Genomic DNA, 19,337 nt, shown 5'->3' with positions numbered 1-19,337 from the left:
GGGTGGAGGGGGGGAAGGGGGGCGGACACTCTTGGGTCTGAGGGAAGAAAGGGGCTGAGATTTCAGACTCTTGGGTCCTAGGGGATGAAGGCGCTGAGGATCCAGACTCCTGGGTCTGAGGGAGGGGCTAGGGCCTGCTTTCTGGTTTTTTGGGTGGATTGGACCTTGAGGCCCCTGAAAGGCCAGTGTCTGGGGCCCTGTCCAGGATTTTTTAAAGCTCACAGACCACCCTCCCGAATCCTTGACAACGGCAGAGGCTGGGAGGCTGAGCTGCCGCCCTTGCAGAGGCACAGATCGCCCAGAGGAGCAGGCGCCGGATTTGGGAGTTTCAGATCCCATCGACCCCACAAATTCCTACCAGGCAGCCTTGGGGGTGCCTTTAGCGCCGATTCTGCAAGCTGGGAGGTGAGGGATAGGGGGCGCCGGAGAGCCGGAACTCCGCCTTTGGGGGCGGAGCCTCCTGCCGGACTCCTCCCCCTCCAGCCCTCCTCCCTCTTCCCAGCTCCGGCTCCGCCACCAGCTCCGGCCTCTGCTCCCCCTCCCAGAGCCCCCTCCCCGGAGCGGAGCCCACCCGAGGGCCGCTCTCCCGCCTCCCCAAGCCCAGCCACCCGGCCAGGACATCAGCCCCGGGGGGCAGACCCCCTCCAGCCTGCCTCCCACCAGCCCAGCCCTGCCAGACCCCCCAAAGCATGAATCTTTTCCGATTCCTGGGAGACCTCTCCCACCTCTTAGCCATCATCTTGCTACTGCTCAAAATCTGGAAGTCCCGCTCTTGTGCCGGTGAGATGCCCACCGGGGCGGGAGAAGGGGGGAGAGTGCGGGGGATATCCCAGGACTCGGCGAAGGGTTTGGAGGCACTAAGGGGACGGGTCTCCCCACCCATTCCCCCCCTCCCCGCTGCTTGCTGGGGATCCCCCTTCCACGTCCGGGGTCACTGGAGGGTCAGTTCCCTTCCCCAGAATAGGGGTGCATACACTTGGCTGGGGGTGGCTCCGGGCACCCAATTCAGGTCCCGCGGGCCCTTCTCTGTTGGCCCCAGGATTTCGGGGCTGGGAACCGAGAGCTGTGGAGGGCAGGGAGGTGGCTGGGAGTTGGTGACGTGGACCCTGGCGGCCAGGAAGGGAGCGGGAGAGCGGCGACCGGTTCCAGGGGGCTGAGGTCAAATGGGGTCCTTCCGAGGCCCCACCTTGTGTCCGGACTGTGGGAGGACCCCGAGGGGGCCGGGAGTGGCGGTGAGGCCTAGCCTGGGACAGAGCCTCGGGCTGGAGTAGCTTCGGGGCCGGGCTGCCCCCTGGCTGTGGGCCGTGGGAAAAGGCCCTGCTCGGGCGGGGAGGGCTGGGGAGGCCTCCAGGGACAGCTGCACTCTGGAGCCGACTCTGGGATGGTCCCAGGCGCTGGGCCTCGCTGTGCAGCCCACGGCCAGCCTACCCCCCACTCTCTCAGGGATTTCAGGGAAGAGCCAGGTCCTGTTTGCTGTGGTGTTCACTGCCCGATACCTGGACCTCTTCACCAACTACATCTCACTGTACAACACGTGCATGAAGGTAAAGGCTCTGCCCTTCCTGTGGGCCTCTCCTGAGGGGGGAGCCAAGCAAGGGTCCTAAGGAGGAGGGAGAATGGATCCCAGACTTCCTAGGTCCAAGTGGGGAAGGGGCTGGGGTTCCAAAGTCCTGGATCTGAGGGAGAAGGGGCTGGAGGTGAGGACTACTGAGTCTGAGGGAGGAGGGGCTGGGGGGGTGAGGACTCCTGGGTCTGAGGGAGGAGGGGGCCGGGAGTTCCAGACTCCTAGGTTCACATCGCTTGGAGCCTCAGCCCCTGTGCCCCTGTGCTTTGTGCTGAAGTGCCCTTCTCGTCATCCCCCTTGGCAGGTGGTCTACATTGCCTGTTCCTTCACCACAGTCTGGATGATTTACAGCAAGTTCAAAGCCACTTATGATGGGAATCACGACACATTCCGGGTGGAGTTCCTTGTTGTTCCCACGGCCATCCTGGCATTCCTGGTCAACCATGACTTCACCCCTCTAGAGGTAGGCTACCTGGCAGGGGCCCTGTAGTGGCGGGCAGCAGAACGGTTGTCGACAGTGGACCTTCTTGAAGGCTTCCTTGCGCAGGGTTTGCTCAGACTTCCTTATTTTATTTTATTTTTTAAAAGATTTTATTTACTTATTTGAAGGAGGGAGAGGGAGCACAAGCAGGGGGAGGGTCAGGGGGAGAAGCAGACTCCCTACTGAGCAGAGAGCCTGATGCGGGACTCCATCCCAGGACCCCGGGATCATGACCTGAGCCAAAGGTGGACGCTTAACTGACTGAACCCCCCAGGCGCCCCGAGACTTCCTTATTTTAGGACGTGCAAGTTTAGCACACAGGTTCAGGAGTCCAATGGTATTAATGCAGTAACAGCAGCGCTCATGGCATTCTAGGTGCTGCTTTAAGCATTTCTTTGTACAGAAGCCCCATTTTACAGAGGAGGCAACTGAGGCTTAGGGAGTGTAAATGACATGTCCAAGATCATTGGCTTAGTGAATAGCTCCGGAATTGGGAACAGGGTTTCTGGAGCCAGGCTACTTGGATTTGAATTCCACATCTGCAACTTTCTATCACTCTGACCTTGGGCATGTGACTTGACTTCTCCGTGTCTCGGTTTCCCTATCTGTAAAGTCCCGATTGGGTCATTGTGAGGATTTACTGATCATGTAGCATGATCCCATGGTTAAACACCTAGACAATGGAAGCAGAGAGCAGGGGTGAGTCAAAGCCAGCTTCTGCTACTTGGCAGCTGCGGGACTGTGGGACTTTGGGCAAGTCTGTCATTTTGCTGGGCCTCAGTCTCCTGTCTGTAAAATGGGGATAAGCAATTCCTACTTCATAGGGTTCTTTTTTTTTTTAAGATTTTATTTATTTATTTGACAGACAGAGAGCACAAGCAGGGGGAGAGGCAGGTAGAGGGAGAGGGAGAAGTAGGCTCCCTGTGGAGCAAGGAGCCCAGTGTGGGACTTGATCCCATGGTCCTGGGATCATGACCTGAGCTGAAGGCAGACGCTTAACCGACTGAGCCACCCAGGCGTCCCATTCATATGGTTCTAATGAGAGGTTCATATCGGTAAAGCACAGTATCTAGTCCTGGGTTGCAAGTACGTGTCAGTGTTAGTTTAATGACTGAAGTTTAATACCCTGTTGATACTTTTCCTAAAAGTCACGATTTTCGTCCCATAGCATTTGGTAGCACCTGTACAAATTCCTGGGAAGAATTTTTTTTTTAATTAATTTATTTGAAAGACAAGAGATCACAAGTAGGCAGAGAGGCAGGCAGAGAGAGAGAGGAAGGGAAGCAGGCTCCCCGCTGAGCAGAGAACCCGATGCGGGGCTCGATCCCAGGACCCTGGGATCATGACCTGAACCGAAGGCAGAGGCTTTAACCCAGTGAGCAACCCAGGTGCCCCCCTGGGAAGAATTTTGAGAGGGCCTGTGCTAAGTCTGTGAGCTCACGCTTCTTGAGGCCCAGCGGGAATCAGAAAATCAGAGCAGCCCTCTTTCCCCTAACCCTTTCTGGCCTTGCAGGAAGCTGGCCCTGTGTGGCCAGATGTGCTGATGTTTTCCACATACATCTCAATTCAGGAGTTTTCCTAAAAGATCGAGCTTTACAAATTTGTCCATATATTCAAATTATATTTCTTTTTTTATTTTTAAGTTTCTTTCTTCTTTTTTTTTTTTTTAAATCTCTACACCCAACGTGAGGCTCGATCTCACAATCCCAAGATCAAGAGTACTATGCTATTCAGACTGAGCCAGCCAGGCGCGCCTCAAAATATATTTTTTTAAAGATATTATTTATTTATTTGTCACAGAGAGAGATCACAAGTAGGCAGAGAGGCAGGCAGAGAGAGAGGGGGAAGCAGGCTCCCTGCTGAGCAGGGAGCCCAATGTGGGGCTCAATCCCAGGACCCTGTGATCATGACCCAAGACGAAGGCAGAGGCTTAACCCACTGAGCCACCCAGGCGCCCCACAATATATTTTCAAAAGCACTGTGAAGGCCAGACAAATTTGACCAAGGGCAGCATTGGCTCACAGGTCCCAGGAATGTCAGAGGGAGGCTGCACGGTGCTGTGGCAGGAACCCTGGGCTTGGCCGTAAGCCCTGGTCTTTGCAAGCATATACCATCCTCACCACTTTTCTGGACCACTTACCCATTCTGCAGATGAGGAAATAGAGGCTGGGGGAAAGAACTGGGGTTTGCTCTAGATGGAGGTGGCCAGACCAGAACTCAGGACACTTGACTCCAGCTTTTGCAATTCCCTCACTCAGAGGGGGGAGGTCACTCGTGCAAAGTATTGACATCCACTGTGTGGTCCTGCTCTGCACGGGCTGTGACCTCATCCTCTGACCCCTTGGCCACCCAGGATGCAGACATCCTCATCCCCATTTCTTAGAGCACTAAGGTGAGGCTTAGAGGGGAGAGCTCATAGGATTTGAACCCCGGTGCACCACCCATGCTGTTACCTGGTGCATGCTAAAAAAAAAAAAAAAAAGATTTTTAAATCATGGAAGAAAATTATTGTTTAAGAATTGAGACATCACGGGGCATCTGGGTGGCTTAAGCGTCTGCCTTCGGCTCAGGTCATGATCCCAGGGTCCTGGGATCGAGGCCCATGTTGGGCCTGCTTCTCCCTCTCCCACTCCCTTTGCTTGCGTTCCCTCTCTCGCCGTCCCTCTCTCTGTCAAATAAGTAAATAAAATCTTAGGAAAAAAAAAAAAAGAATTCCTACTTCAGGAATAGAGAAATCAACACGATGAAAATATGACCTTCCCTCTCCTTTTCTGTCATAATTCTCTTCCCCAAGGGTGATCCCAGGGGTAACAGTTCGGCGTGCATCAGTTTATGGGTACGTTTTTTTGAGAGCCTTGATATGCTTGACTTGCTGAGAGCCATGCTGGAGGATTCTGAGTGATGATGGGAGCGAGCGCCGGAGTGCTTGGGCAGGAATCTGTTTCTACCTCTGTTGTAGCTGTGCAACCTTGGGCCTCGGTCTTCTCTGTGTAATGGGAATAACAATAGGATTCAGCTCCTGGGATTAAGACATAAGCCAGCTGATACCCATAAAATGGTAGGGCAGCGCCTTGGCTATGGTAAATGGTGGGTGAGCATGAGATGTTCCCCCCTTTTCTCCCATATACCAAAATAACAGGGGAGGAGCGTCTCCCGCCACCTGGCCTTGTGCTCTGAGGGGAAGTTTCAGTGGGTGGCAGAAAAGTCACCCAGGTGGGACTTTCAGGTGGCTGAGGATTGAGAAGGAGCTGACAGATGTCTGTAGTCTCCCTTCCCCCTCCTACGATGCCCTGTCCGGCTCACAAGTGATGATTGTCACTGTTTTCTAAATGGTGGCCAACGACAGGCACACGGGGAGCTGGCACCCGTGCGCTCACACACTCATTCACGCATCGAGTAGGTGCCTGGCTCTGTGGCCGTGGGGTGAACAAGATGTGGGATCCTGGGCCTTGTGGAGCTTGCTCTTGTTCTGGTGAGAGCTAAGGAGGAGGACAGAAGGGGGTGATGTGACAGTCCTGGGGGTAGGACTGGTCAGGGGAGGTCTCTCTCAGAGGTGATAGATCAGTGAGGCTATAAGGAGGTAGAAGAGGCCAAATGTGACAGTCTAGGGGGAGAGCTGAGGGAACAGCAAGTGCAAAGGCCCTGGGGCAGGAAGGAGTGTGGCGTGTTGGAGGACCGGCTAGAAGGCTGCCTCTTGGAGAACAAGGGAGGGAGTAAGGGATGAGGCTGGAATGGGCCTTAAAGGCCACCGTTAGGAATTTGGAATTTATTCTGGTTGTGATAAGCAGCAGTGACTGGACTTTAAGCCAGAGAGTGAGAGAACCTGATTTCTCTCTCTAAAGATTTTGCATTGAATGTCATCCCAGCAAGGGTGGGAAAATCAGCCCCATTTTAGAAATAAGGAAGCAGAGGCTCAGAGAATTGGGGTCTCTTGTCCAAGGTCTCATAGAAGGGAAATCTCAGAGCCAAGGTTCCAGCCCAGGGCACCTGGGTGGCTCAGTGGGTTAAACCTCTGCCTTCAGCTCAGGTCATGATCTCAGGGTCCTGGGATCGAGTCCCACATCCGGTTCTTTGCTCAGCGGAGCGCCTGCTTCCCCCTCTCTCTTTGTCTGCCTCTCTGCCTACTTGTGATTTCTCTCTCTGTGTGTCAAATAAATAAAATCTTAAAAAAAAAAAAAAAAAAGATTCCAGCCCGGTCTGCCTTTCGGAGGGGCATGACTACAAAGTACTCAGGAGCACTGCCTCCAGACCCTCGCTTCTCATTCCAGCTGTGTTGCTTCCTAGCCACGTGTTCCTGGGCCAATCTCTGGGCCTCAGTTTCTTCATCCATAGAATGGGAATGCCAGTGACAGGATCTCCCTGCTGGGGTGGTGGTGAGGATTAAATTGGGGGGGAACAGATGACGTGGCAGAGTGGTGTCTGGAACACAGTGAGTGCCCGGTCAGCACTGCTGTTCCCGTTCTCTCTACACCATCCCTGCGCCGGTGACTGCGAGGCCGTCCGCCGCCTGCTCCCCTACCCTGTCCCCCACCACCTCACCCCTGCTTCTTGGGCTCTACACAGATCCTCTGGACCTTCTCCATCTACCTGGAGTCGGTAGCCATCCTGCCGCAGCTGTTCATGGTGAGCAAGACGGGGGAGGCCGAGACCATCACCAGCCACTACCTGTTCGCGCTGGGCGTCTACCGCACGCTCTATCTCTTCAACTGGATCTGGCGTTACCACTTCGAGGGCTTCTTCGACCTCATCGCCATCGTGGCGGGCCTAGTCCAGACTGTCCTCTACTGCGATTTCTTCTACCTCTACATCACCAAAGGTAGCCTGCGTGGAGGGCCGGCCGCAAGGCATCCTGTCCCGTCCCCAGCTCCCACCCTGCCTGGTGCCCAGGCTCTGTCTCCCCAGCCCTGTAGCCCTCAAGGGAGGGCAGCCTTCCTCTCCCGGCTTCTGGGGCCCCAGGCTCACTGCCCTCCTAGGAGTTCGGACCTCTAGCCCCTGCCTACCGAAGCACCAGAGCATCATTCTCCTAGTTCTCCTAGCTCCCGTGTCCCTGGGGAAGGAACAGCAAGGCATCTGGGGCCTGGGAGGGGGTCCTGCTTGTCTACTGCAGACCAGCAGCCTCCCGTGACCCCACAGTGAGCGGGCATCCCTCTCCCCAGCCCCTGGGCCTTTGGAGGATGAGGAGACAGGACAAAGAGAGGGCAGGAGAGACCTCTGGCTTTTCTGCTCTCAGAATCCATCCTAGGCCCTCCTCCTGGCCTCAGGTTCCAGATCCCATCAGAAAAAAAATTAGAATTCTATCTCCCCAACCTCAGGAGCACTCAGAGAAGGGAGAGCCTCCTCTCTGTTGCTTGGTCTCTGTCCTCACCCTCTGGGACTCAGGCCCACCAAGGTTCGTACACTCATTCCTTCAGCCATCCAGCAAATGTACTGAGCACTTTGCTGGGTCCCTGGCCAGGGCTAGGCTCTGGGGGAGCAGCGGAAGGGAAAAAGGCGGCCCTCCCCTCCCCTGTGGTCTAGGCGCAGCTGGTGAAGATGGTGAAAGAACAAGGAGAGAGAGCTGGTTACAAACAGCAAGAGAGAAGGAAACCAGGGTTGGGTCGGGGAACAACCGGGGAGGGCGAGGGGAGTGGTCTGAGGGGGTGACGATGGAAGCAGGGAACCAAGACATGAGGTGCCGGTCAGCGTGAAGGAGAGAGGGGACAGTGAGGGCAGAGCGTGGAGGCAGCCTGCGGGCCCTCTGGATTGAGGCTAGGTGGGTGGGGGATGGGCGATGGCACCTGGCCAGCCCTCCTGGGCCTTGGACCCTGTCCTCTTGAGACCCCTAGGTGCCTCTTGCCTGCACTGCTCAGCCCAGCCCTGGGCAGTTAAGGCCTGTCCTCCCCAGCTCACGATGCGGGGTCCCGAGGCTGACCCTCCAGCCCATGATGGAGGCTGTCCCCTCTGCAGGGTCCCTTGCTAATGCCCGCCCCCTCTGTCTCCTTGCAGTCCTGAAGGGGAAGAAGCTGAGTTTGCCGGCGTAGCCCTGGGCCTGGCCATCCCTCTCCTCGGCGGCCCCGCGAGAGGCAGAGGAAGGCAGCGAAAGACGAATAGCCTTCCCGTCCAGGGGTGACTTTTTAAAGAACCAACCTCTCTGCACTCCCCAGCCCCCCTCCTGCCGGGTTTCAGGGGGGCGGTGGAGGACCCAAGTCTTGGGGAGCTCAGGACCTGGGGTGTTTGTAGTTTTTTGCCTTTTAGAGAAGAAGAAAAAAAAAATCTTTCCACTATTTAGTTTTTGATTCTGATGACTCCCTTCTCTTCTACTCTCTGGCCCCCGATTTTTATAAACTGTTTTTGAGTGTCCTGTGGGGCGGGGCAGGGTCGGAGATCTTTTCCCTCCCCCAAGCCCCTCGGCTTCCTTCCATATCCTACCCCCAGCCCGCCAGTTGCCAAACACTAACCTCGCACACACCCACCTGTCTGACTTCCCACCATGGCCAAGAACACAGCCTCACTGCCAACCCCCCCAAAGTTCAGGACTGGGGAGAGGGAGGAGGGGAGGAATGGTCTCCCTGATTTTTCAAGATAATTTTTTTCCAGAGTTTGGGTGTTTTGGTCTTGCCCTCATTTTTTGACAATTTGGGGGAGGTGGGGGTGAGGGGGCCAGACGTGGCAAAGGGGGTTGGCCTGAGGGTCACTGTGGCTCATCAGCCACATTTTTGTACAGAATTGATGGTTGATTCTTTGTTCTCTTGAAATAAACCGAGGAAAATGATGCCTCTTTCGCTACTCCTTGCCCTCTCTCTCGTGTTTGTGGGGTCCCTCCCGCTCCCCCGCCCCCGTCTGCTTCTCCTGCATCCCATCAACAGCCTGCAGGTGACCAAGGCCTGGGGAGCAGGCAGGTGAGAAACTGGGCTCCCCAAGACTCTGAGCTGCACCCTCACTTCTCATGGCTATGATGGGGAAGAGGTTTCGGGGGGCAGGGAAAAGAAGATCTTGAAGATTCTTTATCCTGGCATAGAACTTCCTTGGCGGTTCTCCCAAATCCCAGGACTGCTGAGAACCTTCCAAAACACATGATTTAGAGGTCACTGGCGGGCAGCCCCTGTCCTACCCTCATCTGCCATTTTGTTGAGCCGCTCTGTTTTCTTTAGAATGAATGAATGAATGAATGAATGAATGAATGGAATCTGTTGCCAGCCTTTAGAAATCAGATTTTCACATTGAAACCTGGATTGCTGGCTTCTCTTGGAAAAGACTCTGTCACTCTGACAAGGCCGGGTCCTCGCTTCCGGGCGGCAGCTGATGGCTGGAGCCGAGCCGATGGGATGAGAGCCTTCCATCTCAAACACCGGGACTCGGCTAAGGGGTTGCTCCCATTTATTATCAGGCTGACACTGGCGTTTTTTGTTTTTGTTTGGTGGACTTAGAAGAAAAGCCAAATATTCTCCGTGCCTCCCTCCGGATCGGCTTCACATCTAGCCTCTTCCTTCCTTCACTTGCGCTACCTGCCGGTACCTTGTCAAGCTCTTGGAGTTTTGACCCCCGGTTCGGGCAGACTCCCTAGATGTCTGCCGAGACCTTCCCGAACCGTGCTCGGTTCTGTCGGACAGCTCTGGACGCTTCAGCAGGCGGGAAGCTGGCGTTTCCCGACCCTAAGTGCCAGGCAGGGTGCATTGCACGGATGAGGCCGCCGGACCCCCAAAAGCACCCCTAAAGGGGAGTACTTTGTGGAGGAGGAAATCAAGGCGTAGGGACAAGCGGCAGAAGTGGCGTTTGTCCCTGAGCTTCCTGATGCCGCAGCCCATGCATTTCGCCACCTCTGTGGTTCAACTGTTTTTCTTTCTTGTAAGCCAAGGCACCCTCTGTTGACAGGAATTTTCCCCAGAAGGCTGAGAGGAAAAAAACGCAAGAGCATGGCTGCTTGGGCCATGATTTGGGGTGGGGAGGCGGCCCTTTTCTCTGTGCCATCTGAGCACCATCAATCGAAACGTGGTCGAGTCTTTAGTTTTCCAGCCAAGCCAGCTTGGCCCGGAGAGACGAAGGGCCACATCCCAGCTGATCCAGCTAGCAACAGAGCGAGGACTAGTGCTCAGAGACCTCCTGTTTCGAACCTCGGAACACGGTCCGCTCAGCTGCCCGGCTGCTGTTTTCCCAAGATGCCCACAGGGACCATGTCCTACTTGTTTTTCTACCTTCAGGAGTGAGGATGAAATAAAATGAAAGGGACCATAGAACCCACATGGGACGCCCCCCCTCACAGCTCGTATCCCTTTGTCCAGTTGGTAAATGAACGCTCTGCGGGCCACAGTGGCCCTCATGTGGGTGTTTTGTTTGGCCTGCATAACATTAATAGTTTTTCTTGCTAGTCATTGCCTGCGAACTCCACATAAAAAGAAATGGATTTCTGATTGTTTGAGGAAGACCAGAAGGTCTAGAGCTTTGCTGTGCGATACAGTAGCCTTTGGCCCCGTGCAACCATTAGCGCCTGAAATGCGGTGGGTCCAGATGAATGGGCTGTCTGTGGATTCCAGAAATTTTGTAGGAAAGAATGTAGGAGACCTCGATTTTTATACTGATGACATGTTGAAATTAATGATAAAATTTTGGATATATTGGGTTAAATAAAATCTATGAAAGTTAATTTCACTTGTTTCATCCTACTTTTCCTAATGTGGCTACTTGACCATTTAATATTCTGTCCCCGCCCCCAGCCCCCTGGCTTGATTATATTCTAATCGGACAGTGCCGCGCTGGACACCCCAGGCCCGCGCAGCTGAATGGTGGTGCTGAGCGAAGGCTTCCTCTCCAAGACACGGCCCCTGTCTTGGAGAGGAAGACACGGCCCCTACTACTCCCTTAATGTGTGCTTCACTCACTGGGGTCCCCTGCTCGGCTTGTGTCTTGAGTCCCCAGTTGCCTTCTGGGTTCTAGAATAAAATCCCTTCCTCTTCCCCAAGACAGTCTCCTAAATGTTTGCAGACAAGGATCTCCCCTGATCTCATTCACGGACTCATTGCCCCCTGTTCCTTGGTTTTGAGTTGGGTTCCTTGTCACTGGCGTGAGTGGAAGGGCTGCTCCCAGTACTGGCCCTGGTTCCCTCTAGTGCTCTCTCCCCGGGCAGAAACCTTCTCTCTCTGCATGTGAGCTTGCCCGACCACGCATTGGACCGCCTCATGCCTCCTTCCTCTGGTCAGAGTGAGGATCGAAGGGACCAAAAGAGATGTCCCCTTCCTGTCACCAGGGTGTGCCGCCATCCCAGGGGTACCAAGATGGAGAGTCTGGGAAGCAGTATGGGAAATGTGGCCCCCTGCAGAGACCCCGGAAGTGGCCTCATAGGATTTCTCCCCACCCCAACCACTCAAAAGATCAGAGAGGAACAGACACAAAAAGGACGGGCTGTTTTCGGAACCCTTCTGGAGGGAGGAGTATCTCTTTACTGATGTGGAGGAGGATGTTCAGTTGTCGGGCATCATAGCGAGGCGGGGGGCCTTCGGGGTGGTTAGATAGGGGGACAGGGCAGAACTGGCATAACTCAGGTTGTTGGGGCCAGTGGTGGGCGTGTTAGCAGGGCTGGCAGCCGAGGGCGGGGAGAGGGTGGTCAGCACCACACCACCCTCATCCAGGGAGCGCTTGTAAGGGACTGGAGTATCATTCCGGAGGTCCTGGAGGGCCAGGTAGGCCTGGAATATCTGTGGGCAGGAAAGGGCATGCTGGAGGCTGGCTTGGGTTAGCCAGGGGAGGAGAGGGACCACGGTTGGGGACTGGCCTAGGAGGGAGACCAAGGTATGGTTGTGCTTACTGCTCACCGCACAAGGGCACCCAGCACGATGCCCAATGCTGAGTTGCATCTGCACAGGGTAAGGGAAGACTGCTTTCCAAGTTGCCCAGTCACAGGAAAGACCAGCAGAGGCCTCGGAAGGAGCCCTCCCCCACCCCCAGGGGAGCTGTGTGAGTGCGAGAATGTTCTAGCCCCCCAGCCCTGCCCTCCAGAGGGGGCGCATCCTCACCCAGATGAGGACGGAGAAGAAAGCGAAGGTGATGGCAGCCTTGGCGCTGCTTCTTCCCAGGAGGAGCCCTTTGGGTGACGAGCGCTGCCACTGGTTAGCCAGGAAGCAGAAGCCCACGAACCAGATGCCTGTCCACAGGACTGAGGGGTCACAGGAGAGAAGAGGGGCAGGGGGAGCCTGGCTCAGGAAGGGTGGGGCTGGGGTCCGGCTGGGTGGCCTCTCCCTCCCAGCCCTCCAGAAAGCACCCCACTGGAGGAGCTGGGCTGTCCCCTCCGGAACCCCGAGCTGTTGGACGTGTGTGGCAGGTTGTGTTTCCATCAATTAAAATAGGATTTAAAAACGCAGCTTCTCTGTTGCACTGGCCACACCTGAGGTGCTCAGTGGCCCCATGTGGCCAGTGGCTCCCCTCCTGGGGAATGCACATATGGGACATTACCATCTTCACAGAAATTTCTAGATTCAATTATCTTTGAGGGCCTTCCCAGCCTGAGACACTGGGATCCTGCAGACGGGGAGGAGGAGGTAGGGACAGTTGAGACCAGACCAAGAGGAGGGAGCCCCAGGGCCTGAGGAAAAGGAACTCATTTACTTGGCCCTTCCTGTGTGCCAGTCAATTTAGAGTACTCGGTAGGGGTCTGGAGGGGAGACCTTGCTTTGAAGCCCAGAACTGCCACTCAGCAGCCATGTGCCCAATTACGTAATCTCTTCCAGCCTCAGTTTCCTCCTCTGCAACATGGGGGTAGGAGCGGGACTTTCCTGCTCAGGTGGGTCTGCGTTGTGCATGGGACGAGGCACGTGGAGCCCCTGGCTCTTTGCCTGACATGTGGGAAGTGCCCAGAAAAGGGCAACGTTACTCCAGGCCTCCTCTCTCTTATCTCATGCTCAGAAAAAGCCCTGCGTCGTGGGGGTTTTCATCTCAGCTTCCACTGAAGTTCAGAGCCGCTCAAGCCACAGGAGTGGAGATTTCAAACTCAGGTCTGCCTGGCTCCGTGCTGGAGCCCCACCTCCGGTCCCCGGGGGGCTTTTCAAGGAATGTTCTGTGAAGAAGGAAGGTGAATGCGAGGCTAAAGCAGGGCAGGAGGGAGGCTTCTAGAATTAGCCTGGGGGTCAGAAGAGGTGACCCTTACACTGAGTCGAAAGGATGAGTAATAATTCCCTGGGGGGAAACAGCAGGTGCACAAGAGCTTCCAGAAAGGGAGGAGGGAGGCCTCAGGTCACGTGTGGAGGACGGTGGGCCGGCAGGGTGGAGGAGGGAGGGGTCCTCAGGGCCCCAGGGTGGGGGGTGGCGCTCACCAGCCAGGATGAAGTCCAGCAGCTGGAAGGCCGTCTTGAAGCGGGTGTTGCCGCTGCGGCTCTCATGGGCGTCCAGGGCGAGGAAGGTCAGGCAGCTGAGGAAGGCCAGGAGGCCGGCTCCCACGGCGAAGCTGCAGGCCACGTTGTTGCTGTTCAGGACGCAGTGGAGGGTCGAAGACTCGGTCTCGTTCTGGTAGCCGTCGGTCAGCAGGGAGGAGAAGACGATGAGGGAGAACACCTGTGGGCACAGGAGGGGGTTCCCAGCCGGCCCATGTGGAGCTCAGCACCCACCGAAACTGCACGTTCTCCTGGGTCCCTGTCGAGGAGTGGTGGGCCTCGCTGCCCTCCTTGTCATGTCCTCGGGGCCTCCAAGCCTGTCCCTGTTGCTCCTCACCCCTCTTCCCTCCATCCTAGTTCAGGTCTAGGCCCCCAGAACCTCACCCCCGCCTCCAGTCTCGGCCCCCTCTTGCCCCTCTGCCACAACCTCCTCCGTGGTCTCTACTGGTCTCTCTCCTCCAACCCCATCTTTCTCTCCCCGCTCCCTCCCCCATCTCCCGCCTCCCCCATGCTTCCCTTCTGCCATTCCCAAACAGGTACCTGCCACCAAACCCCAGGGGGCCGATACAAAATGCTTAGCGCAGAGCCTGGGACACGTGAGGAGCTCCAGAAGCATTTGCTACCCATGAGTATCCTCTGCCTGCCCGCCCTTCCCTCGGCCTGTGACTTCTTCCTCCTCCCTACCCGCTCACCTGGTTCCTCTTAATTTGTTCAAATAAATTTGCGAAGTATTCCAAACACACTCACGGAAGTACAGGGGGAGGGGGGTCGGGTGCTCAGTTGTTAAGCGTCTGCCTTGGGCTCAGGTTCTTGACCAAGGCAAGGACGTGGTACTGCCGGCCCTATTTCCTTAGAGAATGGAACCAGGCACAGAGAGGCCAAGGAGTTGCCTGCCCCAAGCCAATCAGCTGGCAGGTGCCGGAGCCTGGGTTTGGTTGGAAGCTGCCCAGCCCCAGAGCCAGCTTGAAGGCCCAGCTCTAAGGCCTGAAGCTGAAATCCGCTGTCTGGAGGGCAGGGGTTCCCAGCAGTGCCACGCAGGGAAAGGTTTAAGCTCCAGCACTGTGCCGTGGGGCAAGGTCCACACCAGCTATGGAAGGAACTGGTTGAGAGGGTGGGGGTAAGTGGTTGGTGGGAGGGGAGTTGCTCCAGGGAGGCTTTCTGGAGTGACGCAGGATGAGAAAGGTTGTCTGGAGGGCAATAGGGAGCCATAGCAGAGTGGTGATCAGGGGAGGGCAGGGGCAGATCTGAGCCAAGACAGACTGGACGGAGTGAGACTGGAGGTTTGGGAGGCCAGGGAGGAGGCTGCGGACCTGGTGTCTGAGAGAAAATCAAGGTTTGAGCCAGAACGGAAGTTGTAGGAGTTCAATTTAGGAGGAAATAAGGTGAGGTCTGATTTGCACATTAAAGAATAAGGAGATTTTCAGGTGTACCAGGAGGAAGGGCATGGGGGGGAGTGAACTGTGTGTGCAAAAGCCAGATGCTGCCAATGGGGCTCCTTCAGGGACTGGAGAGAAACCCACTAGACGGATCGAGGGCGAGATGAGGCTGGAGAAGTGGGCGGGAGCCACAGCTTCAGAGGCCTTGAACACCAGATGGGTGGCCCTAGACTTGGGAGGCATGGAAAGTGAAATTTCTTACTTGGATTTAACTTCAGGCATGGAAGGGTTCCGAGCAGAGGGTGGCCGGGATCAGACTTGGCCCTGGAGTCAGGGAAAGATCTCTAGGGTGGCGATGGGTTGGAGGGGGCAAGATGAGAAAGAAAGAGAGAGAAGCCAAGACCAAAGAGGAGATTGGAGGGAAGGCCCGGGCAGAAATGCGGAGGCCTGAGCTGAGGTCAGAGCTCTGGGGAGGCCAGTGATATTTAGGACGTAAAATTGGACTTGGGGATTGATTGGATGTGGCGTTGTCGGGGACGGGAGCGTGGGAGTAGGTGAGGGGAAGGAATTCACCAGAATTGGAACTCCTCCTGGATGGGCGACCCTTCTCTCTATCCCCACCACCAGCTTGGACCTCAGCCAACGTGTGTTGGAGTCACTTGGGACCTTTCTCTGCTCCCACTCTGCCTTTAGACAGGGATGGAGGATGCAAAGGATCAGCCCTTTAACTCCTCAGCTTGTGTCCATCCTCCTCTATCCTTTCCCTTAATTCCCTCTCTGAATGAAAACCATAACAGAACAATGACAACCAGTCCCTCTTTCGTCTGGCCCTTTTGCATGATCCAAGGCCGTTCATATCCATTCCTGGTTTTGGAGCGAGGAGTCCACAGAAGGGGAGCGTCTCGGTCAGATGCTTGGGGACGGAGCCAGGTCGAGGACTGGAAGGCCCATCGATCACTCGAGCCCGTCTCCATGTTACCTGCACTACCTCCCTCGCACCAGCCCCACGTGGTCGATTTCTGTTTCACAGGTGATGAATGGAAGCCATTAATGTGGAGTGGAAAGAGCCAGACGCGTCCGGCTCTGCCAGCTGTGTGGCCTTGGGCCAATCATTTACCTCTTACAGCCTCAGTTTCCCAGGCTGTCTTGGTGCTGTGCAGAGGGGGAGGGGGCCTAGGCCTGATGATGGGTCTCATGATTGGCCCAGAGAGGGGACGTGTCCTCTCAAGGTCAGTCAGCAAAGGAGGGGCAGGGACTGGGCTCTGGCCCTCCTGACTTCCCAGCCGGGGGCTGTTCATCCACTGACCCTGGAGACCTTGGGCTGCGGTGTGAGCCATGGGCCCTGGAGACTCAGGGAGGGGGCTCAGCTGGGCAGGAGGGACCCGAGGCCTCTGATGCCAGAGTCCAACTTCCTTCCACGCCCTCCTTGGCCCGTCCCCAGGGAAGGAGCAAAGATTCATCAGTTAAGACACCAGCTGGCAGGCGGCAGTGAGAAGGACAAGAGGACCAGCTGCCCAGAGACTCCCTACTGAGGAGCCAGGCCAGGGGGGAAGGAGGAGAGGGCGGAAGGGAGGGAGGATGGAGGCGGCGGGCAAAGTCCGTGACCAAAATGTCTGGCACGGCCCGTGGCCCTTCCCTCCCCCTTCCCCACGCCCGTTCACACCAGCTGGGCCTCTTCCCTTGCCACCCGCTTTTCATTCCAAAGCTTGGGAGGTGTGAGAATCCTTTGACTAGCTCTCCGGCTGGGTGATGACCTTGGGCAAGTCCCTCCACCTCCGGGAGCCTCAGTTTCCCCTTGGGTCGAATAGGGGTAGTTGATGGCCATGCCATTGGGTCATGGTGAAGAGCAGAAGCTAACACCCACGAGGGACTCGGAACTGGGATGTGGAATTCCTAATTCCCATCATCCCCTGGGGAGGAACGGCAATGTACACGACTCCCCGTCACCCTCAGCCCCCCAGACCCAGCCCTCGCGTTGCTCACGGAAATGACTTGTCCTAATAATAATCTCTATTTAAAGTGTGATTCAGACTTTCCAGGCCCATGCTTATCCATTTAGGGAAAGAAACTGGTTTCACTTGCAGAACAGTCTTTCCTACCAGCAGGCCATGGGGAGCCTTTTCTTAGAGAAATCCAGTCATTTTCTCAAGGTTACCCAGATATAGAGCGACTGGGCACCTTATCCACCAAAAACGGGGCACTTTGGGGGATCAAGGGCGACACTCGAGCTGATGCAACCAGGTGTGACCTCGGCAAAGCAAGGAGTGTGCCACCCCACGTGGGCAGCGCGTGGCCGAGCCAGGATTCTAAGCCAGGCCCTCTGGATCCTTCTCCATCTCAAGGTTCCAGAAGGGGTAAGAAGGAGAAGCTCCAGGTGAGGACCCTGGATTTGATCCACCTGTTCCTAGGACCCCAGTCAAGTCTCATCAGCTCCCTGGGCCTCAGTTTCCAGCTCTGTCAATGAAGAGCAGGGGAGCTGGCCGAGCATAAAGCCCCGAGTCACAGCTCTAACCTCTTTAGGAACTGAGGTCCAGAGAGCCGCAGTGATTGGCTCCAGGTCACACAGCCAAGTCTGTGCTGAATGAAGATTTGAGCCCAGGGGCCTTGAGTCTGGGAACGTGGTAATGATCCAACAAACATGTATAAAGCCCTCGCTTGGCACACAGTGCCTGGCCCGCAGTGGCTATCCCATGCCTGGGATCTTAGTTCTATGTGACACACTGTTGTCTCCCCTCTGCGCCCCTCTTCCTTCCCAGAGGGCCCAGCCTCTGCTCCTGTCCTATCCCCTTGTCTGAGGGGCGCCAAATTGAATGGGCTCTGGCATTTCACAGACTCCAGTTTGCGTCTGAATCCCAGCCCTGCCTCTTATTTTGTGCCCTTAGCCAATACTGTCCATGGAATTTTCCACATGGCGGAAATGCTCTAGATCTGCACCATCCAAGTGTAGCTCGTGGGCATCCGAAAGGTGGCCACTGCGACCACCTTTCGAAACGAACTCTTTTATTTTAATTAGTTTAAATTGCAATAGCCACACGTAGCTTGTGGAGACCGAATTGGAGAGGGCAGCCTTTAAACAATGATGTCCTTAAAAATAAAATAAACAATGATTTAATTTTCTCATTAATGCTCATCAATGCTCATCAAATGCTCAGTTTTCTCATCTCAAAAATGGGGCTCATAGCATGTACTTGGGAATGCTGTTTCTTCCTCTGAGAGTTAATAAGCGCTCAGGGTAGCGCAGGGCCTAGAGTGAGATGCTCAGTAAAAGGGGATTTCTGTTATGAGCTCCCTTTTACTTTGTTCTCCAAATCTGGCCACTTCCTTCCCCGCCCCCCCCCCCAACTCCCTCCACACTGTGCCTGAGGGGTGAAAATTCCTGTTTCCTGTCACCCATGGGGCAGTCAGGCTCCAAGAGGGCCTCACCCCTGCAATGATCCGGGTGATCGTCTTGGGCCTCTTCAGAAACTGCACGGCTTCACTGTCAGCCAGGTCCTGGAGGCTTTCAGGGATGTGCATGGCGGCTGCTCTGCTTCTGGGGTCTCGGGGGGCGTGAGCAGGGATGCTGGGTGCTGCCTGCTGGGCGCTGCCGTCCAGGGGCTCCAGGCCCTCCCTGGGCTCGGCTGCTGCAAGACAAGATGGATGGTGGAGGTCAGAGTCAGAGGTGTGGGCTGAAGGAGCTGCCAGGGGTTCCAGGAATGGGGGCATGGGGTAGAGGGTTTGGGGGGGTCCCCCAAGAATGGGGTTGTATCAGGTGAAGGGTCTACGAAGGTTGAAGGGGTTGGGGCTTGGGGGTGAAGGGGCCACTGGAGGTCCCAGAGGTGGGAGTGCAGGGCGAGAGGGTGGCTGAGGGTCCCACGAATGGGGTAAAGGGTAAGGGATCTCCAGAGACTGGGGTCACATTTCTGACCCAGGAGCCGGGAGCTCATTCTAAGGACTGTACTCTCCGGGTGAGAAGCCACGTGTAGGATTTTCCAGGGATTAGGGGGTGCCAGAATGTAGATCAGAACCCTTGGGAGGTCTGAACCAGAGGAAACCCTTTCAAGGTTTGGGGTGACAGACTCATAGTGGAGAATCAAGGCATCTCAGGGTGTATTTTAGGCCAGCCTCGTGACTGGGGTTATTTTCTTGGGGTTATTTTCTCAGGATAAGGGCCTCCCCTTAGAATCGAAGTCCATCTTCCTAAGAGTGCATTTCCTCCAGTTGGGGGGAGGCTGGACCTTAGATGTGTGGGGAACATGGGCTCAGAACGGAGTTCTCCCCTCAGAATTAGGAGGTCACGGACCAGGCACCAGGCTACCTTCTTAGAACCGGAGTCTTCCCTTTAAGGACCTGGAATGGGGGTGCTGGGGCTTGGGGTGATGCTGCCTGACAAAGGGCCACCCCTGCTCTGGAGGCCCGGTCTTCGTCACCTGGAGGCCGGCTCTTCCTTCCGTCCACCCTCCCCTCCTGGTCTCTGACGCCACCTCAGCCTTTTGGTTCCGCTTTTTCCCGCCTTTTCGCTCCTCCACAGCTGATTGGCTGCGTCCAAGTCCCGCCCCCGCCCTTTCCCCGCCTACTCAGGAGCTGACACGGGTCGGGGC

General features: G+C 56.0%; 2 protein-coding genes across 3 annotated transcripts; one reads left to right on the top strand and one right to left on the bottom strand.

Moving 5' to 3' along the window:
• The first annotated feature begins 486 nt into the window (after positions 1-486).
• Positions 487-8,810, top strand: KDELR1 (KDEL endoplasmic reticulum protein retention receptor 1). Its single transcript, XM_045989223.1, has 5 exons — positions 487-780; positions 1,444-1,544; positions 1,869-2,027; positions 6,609-6,861; positions 8,031-8,810. Exons 1-5 carry the CDS (start codon positions 690-692, stop codon positions 8,063-8,065), a joined length of 639 nt encoding a protein of 212 aa, XP_045845179.1. The 5' UTR covers positions 487-689; the 3' UTR covers positions 8,066-8,810.
• A 2,650-nt stretch (positions 8,811-11,460) lies between these two features.
• Positions 11,461-19,176, bottom strand: SYNGR4 (synaptogyrin 4). 2 transcript variants are annotated; one of them, XM_045989128.1, is made up of 5 exons: positions 19,055-19,176; positions 18,181-18,380; positions 13,325-13,562; positions 12,032-12,171; positions 11,461-11,713 (listed from the first exon to the last, which is right to left on the bottom strand). In XM_045989128.1, the coding sequence occupies exons 2-5, from the start codon at positions 18,271-18,273 to the stop codon at positions 11,480-11,482; spliced, it is 705 nt and encodes a 234-aa protein (XP_045845084.1). In that variant the 5' UTR covers positions 18,274-18,380; positions 19,055-19,176; the 3' UTR covers positions 11,461-11,479. The 2 variants fall into 2 exon arrangements, with proteins under 2 accessions (XP_045845084.1, XP_045845085.1); XM_045989129.1 differs by having other exon boundaries at positions 12,032-12,159.
• Between the last annotated feature and the right edge of the window lie 161 nt (positions 19,177-19,337).

This window comes from Meles meles, chromosome 19 (assembly GCF_922984935.1).
Source record: "Meles meles chromosome 19, mMelMel3.1 paternal haplotype, whole genome shotgun sequence".
Taxonomy (NCBI): domain Eukaryota; kingdom Metazoa; phylum Chordata; class Mammalia; order Carnivora; family Mustelidae; genus Meles; species Meles meles.
Note: the sequence above shows the minus strand (reverse complement) of the source record. Positions and strands in the feature narration are given on the sequence as shown.